Source organism: Ursus americanus, chromosome 35 (assembly GCF_024610735.1).
Source record: "Ursus americanus isolate L20-20 chromosome 35, mUrsAme1.1.p, whole genome shotgun sequence".
NCBI classification, from domain to species: Eukaryota; Metazoa; Chordata; class Mammalia; order Carnivora; family Ursidae; genus Ursus; species Ursus americanus.
This window is the reverse complement of record NC_142161.1, coordinates 11,844,977-11,857,978: the sequence shown is the minus strand read 5'-3', so window position 1 is coordinate 11,857,978 and position 13,002 is coordinate 11,844,977. Positions and strand designations below refer to the sequence as shown.

Below are 13,002 nucleotides of genomic sequence, written 5' to 3'. Positions count from 1 at the left end.
TCATCACAAGGATTCCTTATGTTGCCCTTTTATAGCCACACATAATTCCCTCCCCTGAAACCCTCCCCCATTAAATTCTGGAAACCACTAATCTGTTCTCCATTTCTACAATTTTTGTCATTTCAAGAATGTTCCATAAATGGAGCCACATGGTATAAAACCTTTTAGGACTGGCTTTTTCATTCAGCATAATTCTCTGGAATTCATCCACGTTGTAACATGTATCCATAGTTTGTTCTTTTCCACTGCTGAGTAGTATTCCATGGTATGGATGTATCACAGTTTGTTTGACTATTTGCCCATTGAAAAACTCTGGGCTGTTTTTGGCTATTACAAATAAAACCTCTGTGAACACTCATGTACAGTTTTTTATGTGAACCTAAGTGCGTGAAAACATGTACAATGACATGTAACTCTTTGCCTAGTTTTCTGGCTATTTAAGCCAGAGACAAAGCAAAAGATGTGAAGGTATTTGCCAAAGGTCATAGACTGCTTCTTTATCAACTAATGATTCTTATCAGCACTTGCAGCTTTATAATTATCTTGCTACCTGATCTTGGAAAGCCCCCTGAATTTCTCTGAGTCTCAACTAGACAAGATAAATGTTTTTCAAAGTATACCATTTGAAACACGAACTCCATGAAATGCTCCTAAAGGGGAGAGGGGAGGGTTTCACGGTCCAGTAAGTTTGAGGAAATGCTGAATACCATATTTCTCTTTTGAAATAAATGAATGTTCTTTGGTGTAAAAAAGGAAGGATGCAGCATCCCACTGCCCAAGTTCAAATTCCAGCTCCATCGCTTGCTAGAATAGTAATCTCCAGCGAGACACTTAACACTCCCATACCTCAGTCTTCTCATCTATAAAGTGGAGATAACAACAGTACCCCAGTACCCCACTCATATGAATGGAAGATTAATTATAATGACACAAGCAAACACTTGATAAATTGTTAACTATTATTCTATTTCCATCATAATCAGAATCATCAAAATCATTACAATCCTGTTAAAAATACACATGTCCAGGCCCCACCCCTGCAGATGATATTCAGTAAGTCTAGGGTAAAGCCTGGTCCAGATGAAGCAGAGGTTTATTTATATTAAGAGTGTGTCCAAGATAGTCCAAGGCAAGATTTAAATCTAGACCAAACTGACTGATGGAGAGTTGTCATACTTATATCAGCACACAAATTTAGTAAATCCTTTAAATGACTAACTCTGTAGTCCTGCAAAAAAAGCACAGTTCTTTCCTGAATGGAAGGCTGGGCTTCTAACACAAACTCAGGATTCTACAAGGGGTAGTTCATTAAAAGAAAACGCAGTTCTATGCAGTTGGTACACATCAGCTTTCCAAAAATTCCTAAATGTAGCAGTTAGCATTGATATATAAAAATTTTATTTGTGAGTCATTGCATAGCACATCATATCTGAAAATAAGACATTATTTCCGTAGAAATACAAGAAAATAACTATGATTGCTATTTTTCCTGTAGGTTTCATCACCACACTGCCGATTTCCAAAAGTCTTCTTATTGTTAAGCACCAGGCAAATTTCCAGAACACCTGGGGAACTCACTTTAGAGGTGGTGGCAATCTTTTTACCACTTCTGCAGCAATCCTCAGGTAAGCTTTGGCCTGGAAAAGAAGAGACTCATTTGTTCTGTATTTCTCCCCAGAAGACATCAAATGACTCATGAACTGTTTGCCAGAGCGGTCTCCTGAACTGAATAGTGAAAAGGCCGAGTGAGATGAGGAAATTCAGCAGTGAGGGGATGCTGTTGTGCACACTGCAGGTGTGACAGGGAAGAGAGAATTTTAGATTATTTAGGGGGCAAATACTTCAAAGATGACTTTCTGAAAAAAATATTTAATACCAGCAATTACTGTTTTTAAGCTCTAATTCCCATGTCAGCAAACTAGCAACCCAGTCTAGTTGTAGAAAAATTATATCTTCCTCTTCTGACAAATTGATATCTTGAGTTCGATACTGCCAAAACTTCTTTGGCATAAGAGCTGTTAGTCATTTTAAATAGGACTATTTATCACCACCCTATGGTTTATCTTTGGAAAGCATCTTCCTCATCCCTCTGAGAATGGCATCCAGTACCAGCAGTGAGCATCTCATAGGCTCCTTCACCTGCTGAATTTTGGGTACCAGGCAAGAATTCCTGGGATCAGCTGTTACACTCTTCATCTGTGGGATCCCCCGTGCAGCCGAATACTAAGAGCAACCCCCAAGATGCAGTGGGTCACAAACTAAGCCAATGCCTACATGGTCCAGTCAGAACAATGCTCATGATATTTGCATCTTAAAAGTTTTAAATAACTGCAATGCAAATATTATTTATTTCCCCTATCTTAACTATAAAAAGTAACTGTAAGGCACAATAGTGAGATCTTCTAAAACCATTAATTTATACATTTATATACTTAGAGTTATGACTATACCACCACCACCACCACCACCACCACCACCACCACCACCACCACTACTACATCTACAACGACAGATAATAGCTAAACTTTACTTGAGTACTTCATATTTACCAAGGATTGTTTCACTTAAACTCACAGCTACCCTAAGGGATAAATTCTGTCACTAACCCCACTTTATAGATAAGGAAACCAAGAACCAGAAAGGTGAATGGTCTTGCCCAAAGCATTACTGCTAATATGGGATGAGCTGGTCTTTGAACCTAGGCTGACCAACTCTCTGACTCTTCATGGTAAAAGAACTATTTGAAGTTTGTTTACCCTGACTTGAAGAAGTGTTTTAAGTATATTTCACACATCTTCACTTTTAAAAACCATGCTTCAGCCCTAACAGCTGAATTATGCTTTATTTAACCAGAAAAGTATTAAAAATCTCACCTACGAGTTCATTGTTTTAAAAAAAGAATAGTTCTCAAAATATGAATAAAGCCTTAATTTTTTTTTTATCGAGTACCTACTCTACCACGTACTTTGCATAAGTAATCTCACTTATGTAAAACAAGCATCATCAACTCAACTTGGTCACAAAGTCAGTAAGTTGGAAAACATTCAAACCTGGGTCCACCTAACTCCAAAGCCTAGATCCTTCTACTACATATTAAACAGTAAATCCAAAGTAAAAGCAATTTTAATCATAATGCTTTATCTAAAAATGGTTTCACTCTCTGCTATAGCTAACAGAAACAAGTTTTGTTTAAAATGAAAATAATGCGTACTTTGTAAATAAATATTTCTCTTAAATCTAGTGTGTTGATTTTCACCCATGCATCTTTGTAAATACCTTTTATCTCCTAGTAGCTTTTCTGAGTGTTTAAGCCTAAAATTTTTGTGATGAATATTTAAAGTTCACTAAGGCAAGCTGAGAGGCCATCATTCTATCATCTTTAAATTCTTACTTACGTTAAATTAGAGACATAAACTTATCAGACTACACAAAATACTGAATGACTCCAGAATAATCAAATTTGCTATATATAACCTTTGCTTTTTAATGGACTATCTCCAAGCTTAAACTTTCAATATGCCATACGCAAAGTAATGGTTAGATTGTCATTTGTTAAGAAACCACTAAAAGTGCTTAAGTTTCACAGTTTCAATTTCTACAAACCTGTTGAGATTGAATTTTTTCAGCCAATGCAGTATCATTTTAACAAATACATTTTGGTTCTTATCATATGCAAGTTACTGTTTCAGAAATCTGTGGGATGTAATGTTACAAAAGGAAGGCAGAACAGCTCACTTGTGGAGTTGGGGCTCTGACGTCAGACAGGCATGGTTTAAAATCTTAGCTCCATCACTTATTAGCTATGAGGTCTTGGGCAAGTTATGTAATTTAACCCTTCTAAGACAGTTTCCACATCTCTAAAACGGCTGAAGTAATAGTATATATCTCAAAGGGTTTGGGAGAATATTAAGTAATTAATAAAGTATGTGTAATACTGGCACAAAAGAAGCAAATATTAGTGGCTGCTATTATTACTATTACATCCTCAAGTAATTTACAATTTCTTGAAGAGCTCTTATGAACATGTACTCACAGGTACTTCTCCTGCCTGAGGAACAAGTAAACTAAATCCCTCCCTTTTGTTTAATCCAAAACTAGCAAAAAGGCAAGTACGTGTATCATATGTAAAAAATATGATTTAGATTTCTCAAACTGTTAATACTCTCTTTTTTTCATCACTTCAAATATACACAGAATAACACTTCTATCTAAGATCTTTTATTGGGCCATCCAGAAGCACGGATAATATAGCTGGATCCTATTTGTTTGCTCTATATTAACAAGTTAAAGGAAAGGGATGGCAATCAAAGTACAAGAAGTTTTATGGAGAACTTTTTTCCTTTGTCTTTGTTTTTAAAGATTTGAAGTTCTACTTTATCATACACAGTCATTTCATATTAAGATTATAAGGTAATAATTTAGAAATTATAAGATAATAAAGTCTCCACTTACACTTGAAAGTCTTTACCAGGAATACCTTATAGCATACCTTTCTGTATGCCAATACTAAGATTTTTACTTGACAACAAAAAGATAAAACCACAACATCATTTGTCAGTCATGGGTCCATTACATGTGTCCTGGGCTCAAGCAAAGGCAAAAGGTAGATTAAGTTGACTTAGCAATTATAATCACACACACAAGAGGCAATGCTACTGAATTTAAGAGTTCTGAATCCTAAGTGTCCACTTCTCTTCCCTCCTTTGTGGCTTTCTCTGGCTATTATACACTACTATATCTGGAGTTTCAATTACCCCTTTTGTTAGCAGTGTCCAATGAATGAGGTGGCAACAGCTTGCTGGTGCTTTTTAACCAGTGCTGTAACTTCCAACTTTTCTGATGATGCCTTAAATTCAGCATGACTCATATTCCAAATTAATCACTATCACTATAGTATTTTGTCCTCCAAAAGGTAAATGTTACTGGGAGAATGAAGTCCCTAGTGCTCAATTCTACATGATCCAACGCGCAGAGAATGACAGCCCTGGAATCTGGTGTTGGGAGGAGGGAGTGATGGAAAAACAGAGAAGGTAGAATTAGTAAGAAAACAAAAAGCTAAAAATGAAACCTTTACTGATTAATAATTTTACCTGTAGGTCAAACCCTAAAAGCAAACAATAAAAAGTGTTATCTAAGGGCCTAATGATTAACAATTTTATAGGTTCAGTCCTATTACCTTTTGCAGAAGTTTATCATGTTGGCAAGTATAAACTTTATTCTTTAAATGAAGACATGCAAGTTGAATGGGTACTAAGGTTCCACGAATACAAGAGAATTCGCTGAGAGGGCTGTGACTAGCTCCTGTGAGCATATTTCCATTGGTGTTCTCAGGGGAAAAAGGAAGGGGGTTATCAAGAGGCAAGATTCATCACAAAAGTAAACAGAAGGATCCTATGATATGAATAGGAGATGAACTGAAAGCCAGTCTAAATATACATCATAGACATGGAACTAATCTTGCAATTTATTAGGAAGGGAAGCAGGTATTGCATTGGGAAGAGAATGTAGAGTGTGGTGTCAACGCTGTGAAGGGAAGTAGCCTCTAGCACTATCTTGGGCAGTTTCTTCATCTGAAAAATGGAGATTATTCTACATACCTCACAAATGTGTTATGAGAATCAAATAAGATAACATATTTAATGCACCCAAGTATTGCACTACCTCTTAAAACAAATTAGAGAAATCAGAGCTATTAGTATAGGACCTAGAAGGTGATATAATGGAAAGAGGCCAATGTGTGCAAGGAAAAGATTTGTCTATTAATCACATTTTACCATTTATTAGTTCTATAATCTTGGGAAAATTATTTAAATTCCTTGAACCTCAGTTTCCTCATCTGTAAAATGGGGACTATTTATACATCGCATTTAGTTGTTGTGAACACAAAATTATGTAAGTAAAATGTCTCACAACGTCTGGTACACTGTAACTGCTATTATTATTAGGAGGATGATTACTAATAATGAATGTCTGCAATCTGAGAGTAGGAAGTAATAATTTCCATGGAAACAGAATAAACACAAGGCACTATTTTATTTTTCCCTTTTCATGGCCATGTCTAAATCTTAAAATTGCTCAGAAGTCTTCATATTTAAGGTTGACAATCTGGTACATGAAATTCTCACTACTTTTGCTGAGACTTCACCAAATCAAATCTAGCACAAACTACAAAGGGTTAGGCTGTCCTCATTCTCATAAATGTCAGCCAGCAACGGTAAAATAATAGGTCTAATGTTTATGCAAATGTAAATGAGATTTTTAACAATTCCAAAAAACTATACAAACACTGCTGTTTAGAGTTTTAAATCATATTATCTTTTGATGGCTGCTATATGTTTTCTCTTGTATTACATTCCTTTTACTTCTTTTGAGAAATCTCAAAGAAAAAAGCAATAATGGATAGGTGGAGAAAATATTAAAAAATCTAAACAAGTAATTGATACAATCTAGTATGTAATTATTCTTAGTCATAAGAAATCACCATAGAATGTCTTTAGTCTGTTCTCAGGAGGCAATTAGAAGTGTGTAATTAAAACACACTTGATTTTCATACAACTTTCATCCACTACATAAAGTAAAGTACACCTACGGTAGTTGGGTTGCCAGACTTTAATTATGAGAGTAATAAAGGGTTATGGTTTTTGCTTATCTGAAAGATTTCTAAGAAAAGACTAAAAAGGAAATTTAACATTTTCTAACTGTAAGTCAGAGAAAACAAACACAATGATAAGTGCCACACATTACACTCTATTTCCTCAGAGATCATATCCCCAGCAACTCAATCAACTGCACTGTAACTGTGGACTCTTAAGAAAGGGAAAGGACCTTGGGCCCCTGAAAGAAAGAAGTCAAAATGAAGGTACTTTACTTATCCAAGATTCCTGGCTGTCGACTTACCCGTATTTTATTTATTTATTTACCCTTACCAACCTCAGCTCTTTTATTTTCCAGTTCACACAAGATTAGAGAAAGAAAGGAATGAAAGTAGTAGTAGTTATGGATAGCCAAAATAAGAGTACTATAGAGTTATACCCACTAGCTAAGGAAAAACAAAAAGGAATTAACTATTAGAAGGCTGACTGGGGCTTTTCAGCAAAGGAGCACAAAATCTACGTCAAAACTGATGTACCCAGGTGGTGGCTGAGCTTCTAGCTTACATAGCAAGTGCTACTTAGGACAGAAGAGATATATATGATTAATTTTATTCCTATCTAAAAAAGAGAGTAAAATAAAAGATTTTATTCTTAAAGTTGTAAAGCTTCAGCAATCTTGAAAATCTATCAACTGTATCCCCAATGACATTGGCTAATGAAACACAACTAGTTTTCGACCTTACTTTCTCAATCATATTTATTAAAATAAATGTAGTGAAAATTCCATCTCTAATGCATTATAACAATTTCCCTATATCCAACCAATACTTTCCTTTTTTTTTTTTTAAGATTATTTATTTTAGAAAGACAGCATGAGCAGGAGGGACAGAGGGAAAGGGAGAGAAAATTTTAAGCAGACTCTGCACTGAGCACGGAGCCTGATGCAGGGCTCCAACTCATGACCCTGAGATCACAATCTGAGCTGAAGCCAAGAGTCGGACACTCAACCGACTGCACCACCCAGGCGCCCCCAACTCAATACTTTCTTACATTAGTTTCCCTTTTCCTAACAATCAGCTGAATTTCTAATATTGAAATATGGTAAACTTGGGCAGTTAGATACTACTAGCCAGCAAAATGAGAATTTTACAAATGCTCATTGTTTGTGTTCTTCATGAGAAAACTGGCTGGGTGATGGTTCTTCATAGGTGAACTTTTTCAGCTAATAATTCAGAGCAAGCACTGGTATGCTTACCACATAAAATAGTTATTTAAAGATGCTTTAAGCAAGTTAACTAATCTTTGCTTAATACATGCACTGCAAATAAACTTGATCTTCCCAACTTTCTTTCTAAATATCTAAAAGTACATATCCTGTAAAAAGACACTAAAATATGTATTTAAAAGCATCACTTACCTCATCACTTTCAGGCTGTGAAAACACAATCGGCTGGCCTGTATCTGAAGTTTCCCTTATATTAAGATGTAAGGGAATGTCTCCTAAAAGAGTCCACCAGACATCCATTAATACTACAAAAGTTTTTATAGGCATTTGGAATTTCACTATTTGAACTTCAGGAAAAAAACCCCAAAATTTAAATTAAATTCATTCAAATCAACTTGAATTAAGACTCTCCTCAAGTTGCTAAATCTCTAAAAAAGGAATTTCAAATGAAAATTAGGAGCAACATATTCCATTTTGAGGGCAGTTCAGGGATTGTATAGGTATATATGAAAGCTATGTGGCGGCCAATCAAGGGATAAGGCCTCTGATTTAGTCTTTGCTGGAGGTCTTCCAGCAAGAAATGGCTTGGAAGACATTTATAAAATTATTTCTCCCTGTAATGTCTGATATAGACACATCACACCAAACAATAAGAGGAAGATGAAGAGGAAATGATGGGGAGACAAAGCTGTCCAAAAACAAGTATAACAAAATTACCTCCCTAATGTTGGCAGAGGAATAAGAGAACTGCTGAAAAGTAAGGCAGCTCTGTTATCTCCACTACCTGCCTCTTTATTCGATAGAACTATTTTTCTTTTGTTATGTATCAATCTATATAGCATTATATGTAACTAGTGAACTTGATGAGATCTCAGGAAATATATAAGAACCTCCACTATACAGACTTGAGGTTGAAAAGGTTGTGCGCCTCTCCTGAGGCTATGTTACTATTAGGTGGTAGAATGTAGGGGGAAAATGCTCTGATCCATCATCCAATTGATTCCACCACCCCTTCACAAATGAAGCCTCTCAAAAGGTTTAGATTTAAAATGCAGTAAACAGAGTCATAAGTAGAAAAGTTAACTCGTCATGGTACTGAACATTCTTAGAACCACTCCAAATCCATGTAATGGTTAACTGAAACTTATGTGTGTGTTTATATAAATAAGTTAGTCAGCACCATGCCAGGCTAGGTAAATAAAGCAGAAGTATATGTTACAAAATTACAAATCTATTACAAGTTATATTATAAAGTACACAGAGGAACATATTTCATTCTCCTCTTGTCAGCAAATTCGGGAATCTTGATCAACTCTTTAAATCTTTCCTGAACGTTGAATAGCCTATGACAAAATACCTGAATATTTCAATAGTCATTTAAAGATTAGCTTTTCAGTAAATCTGATGTCTATTCTTAGAACAACTTAAGACTGTAAGAAACTGTCACAGGGGTAAGGGAAAATACGTTAAAGAAAACTCTTAGAAATCCATAAAGCTTTTTCCTTAATTTATGCCATTATAGTAAGGAATCCTGAATGCTTTCATTTCTACTGCAGTAATGGAAGAAAATAAAGCAAAACCTTCTCCTTTATATCGTCATTTATCAATATAGCTTCTGCCTTCCACAGACTCATAATCCTATCTATAAGCGCAGAAGAGTTGATGAAGAAAGAGGGAAACCTTTTTAGAAAATAGGTGGCACACCATAGTGAGAGTGGTAATGGGCTAACAGCTGTCTATCAGAGAAGGATAAAAAGGAGTAATGGTATGGGAGGCGGGTAAAGTGCAGCCTAGCCTTGAAAAGTATCTTTGAGGGGCTAGGTCTGAAGGAAGAAAGGGCATATTTCAGAGACATAATGACTATGCATAATCTGTCCTGGTAGGTAATATGGAGAAAGTTCTGAGAGCCATTTTACCAAATAATTTTTTAAATATAGCCCAATGGATTAAAAGAAATTAAGAGGCAGCCAGGGAGTGAGTAAAAGACATATAAGGGCTCCTGGGGAGTTCAACCAGCCAGGAGGCCATAACTGGGAGAGCTCTTACCCTGATTTCAGTTCCTCCTTCCCACCTCCAACCTCTTTGTTATTGGAGCCCCTGCTCCCGATCATGGGAGGTCTCACTGGGCCCCATGACTGCTTTAAAAGGAGGAGATGAGCTCTGAGTTAGAACTCTGAATTATTTTTCCCAGAACACCGTTAGATACAACAATCTATAAGCACTATCCATTTTTTGTGATCAGTAATCAGTGTTTCTGACACATTTTTAGGGTAACTAAACATGCGTAAGCTGTTGAGTAAAATGTAATTTCCATATGTGAGACTGTTTCTCTTTGAGATATATTTCAAATTCAAAATAAGTGATTTACAATATTGTACCACCCATTTATAAATCAGGGAATTATAATATTGTCAGCATAATTCAATAATGCCATTATAATTACACATTTACTTTATTACATAAGTGAATGTCAATCTGTTGTTATTATGCAGATTTGGGAAACTGAACTTTCTAGGTTAGTTAAATAAAAAACAGTTGCAGAATACAATTAGTGGTTATAATTATAGCAATGTATCAAAATATATCATTAGTATTCACCTGGTACCGTGGTGGCTGCTATAGCGTGAACGCATAATAACAATAACACATTTAACATCAACTTTTAGAAACTGATATAATAAAGAATGCTTTGAAATTCCTTGCTCTCTAAGGGATCTTAATTGTTAACTACCTAAAACTAATAATTCACTCTATTCCTCCCTTATTCAGCATCTAACATCTGCCTTTGCCCAGAACAGAAACTCATTCAAAAGGAAAGTATCAACACATGTTTCCTAAAATGTCCATTAAGTTGCCTGTGGATTTTTCAAAAATTATGTTTAATTTAAAATCTGTGTTTTGCTTACTTACCACACAATTTTACTTTTCATAACACCAATCCTTCAATTCAGTAACATGAACAGTATATACAACGTGAATTTCATGTGCCGTATCTCATAGACATGGCAAAAACATATAAAAAGATCACAGAAAACAGAAAATATTACCTTTCTAGAGCAAAAGGACTGATAAATTCAGAACTTATCGGGAAGGCATTTTTTTCATATGCACCAAAAACCGACACTTCCAAAGGTTGCTACAACACACTAACCAGGTGTTTTCATCTACCTGTTATACTGAGAGATGTGTTCCTTTAGCAAACAAACCAACGACCATTATTTAAAATAAGGACTTCGAATTACAGTACTCATACCATGAAACTCTTCTCAAATTCATGTTGCAGGCAGTTTGTACTCACAGCAAAAGTTATAATTGGCAGAACAAACCTCCTCTCCAAAAAGCCTTCCACTAATGAAGTATTAATAAAAGCAAAGGAAGGCTAACACATACAACTCCCTACTATCTTAATTTAAAGCACAAAACTGAAGACAATTCATCATTTTCTGAGACACTCTTCATCACCATGCCTTATCCCCACCTTCCCTTCTGCCATTTCCTCTGCAAAAGAATATCCTATGATCTTACCTAGAACATCAAGATCAAGGGTCCGTGCTAGTCTTCTTGCACCATCAGCACCAAAAATATGAGTTCTATGTTTACATTTTGGACACTGGAAAACACTCATATTTTGGACAAGGCCCAGGACCTAGAATAACAAAAACCACTGAAATTAAAACAAAATTAAACCAAATCTCAATCCATTATTTCAACAAGTTTTTACTGAGTGCCCACTGGGTTCTAGTGATACAGTGATGAATAAGTTACGGTCTCTGTTCTAAAGGGAACTCACAAGCTAGAGGGAGAGCAAGACACATGTAATTAACTTTAATAATGTGATAACGCTAAAGATAAAGAAGTGACAGGGATAAAAAAAAAATCTGTCTGGGAAGAATAAGAGGTATCTCTGAGCTGCCCACATTACCCAGAATTGTTTCTTCAGGTTGAGGGTGAGAAGAAGGGTTGAGGCCTACAGCAGGAATTCTAGGCAGAAAGAGGGACACAAGCCAAGGCAGTGAAATATAACTGCACATGGCCTATTTGGGCTGCACACTAATGGGGGGCAAAGGCAGAAGCTGTTTTGATAAGGGAGGTCAGAGTCTGATGGTAAGGTGCTAAATGCCATTCATGACTTTCTTCTTGTGAAAACAGAAAACCACGAAAGATTTTTAAAGTTGAAAAGATGATCCCACGAAAGGTTTTTCAAGTTGAAAAACCAGTCCCAAGAGGTAATGTTACACAATCAGATCTGTGTTTTAGAAATTTAGCTCTTGATAGCAATACAGAAAAAATCAGCAGAAACAAACACAGGAAAATAAAGGGAAAAGAGGCTACTGTGAACAAAGCCCCACAGCAAATGACAGCTAACAAATACTGAGTGCTTATTATATACCAGGCACTGGGGTAAGTGTTTTAGATGAACTACCTTATTTACGCCTATTAAAAACTTTATGAGATGGGCATTTTATCATCCCCATTCCATAGCTGAGAAAAGAACACAGCTAGCAAAAGACTAAAACTCAACTCTTATCAGAATGTTATCATTTGAAACAAAAATTTCAAGCCTTATAGAAAGTGTCCATCTCTAAGTTTCCCTAACTTCTAGCACAAAATAGATTTCAGACAGGCTCTGCAAATGTAACCCTTATTCATGTTTCTCTTAATCCCATTTTCTTATTAATGGAAAGCACTGCGTCTCTTCTAGAATAAAAATAAGGAACACAGTTATCAAAGGCTTAGAGATAATATGTCTATATCATCCTGTCAACTCCACCAAAAAGATCATCGTTATAGGAGGTATCGCTATTAGAACATTTGCATTTTTAAATGAAGAATAGCGCTGATAATCCACAATGAACCATATAGACAAGATGATGATGAAATTTCTTATTCTTTCTGAAAAGAGAAACTGAACAGACTAAAGTTTCCCAGAACATATGCAAATGAAGACAAATTGTGAGGGACATAAATTTGTAGCTAAGCATTTTCCAAGCATCTAATATACACTCTTCTGCTGATGCAAAGTATAATAAAAAATAAATCATATTGGACTTTGGTAATTCAATACCATCTCCAAAATGCCACAAGACAACACAGCTAAAGATCACACACCTTATTTGTTTATTCAGTATGTCTATATCATACACCCATTGCTTGGGCAGTTTTACTGCCATTTACGTTAAATGT

At 35.7% G+C, this 13,002-nt stretch overlaps 1 protein-coding gene across 3 annotated transcripts in view; it reads right to left on the bottom strand.

Annotated features, from left to right (window-relative positions):
- Positions 1–13,002, bottom strand: part of NUBPL (NUBP iron-sulfur cluster assembly factor, mitochondrial) — a 237,151-nt gene that overhangs the window by 27,079 nt on the left and 197,070 nt on the right. For 2 of the 3 annotated variants that reach the window (XR_015723103.1, XM_087859100.1), the window contains exons 9-11: positions 11,344–11,464; positions 8,011–8,093; positions 1,579–1,637 (exon numbers count right to left, since the gene is read on the bottom strand). Coding sequence is in view for 2 of the 3 variants with exons in the window: in XM_087859100.1 (XP_087715226.1) it covers positions 1,579–1,637; positions 8,011–8,093; positions 11,344–11,464 (263 nt within the window). In the remaining variant the exon portion in view is untranslated. Of the gene's footprint in view, positions 1–1,435; positions 1,638–8,010; positions 8,094–11,343; positions 11,465–13,002 lie in introns of those variants that run through there. The other variant, XM_045802595.2, reaches the window with a different exon arrangement.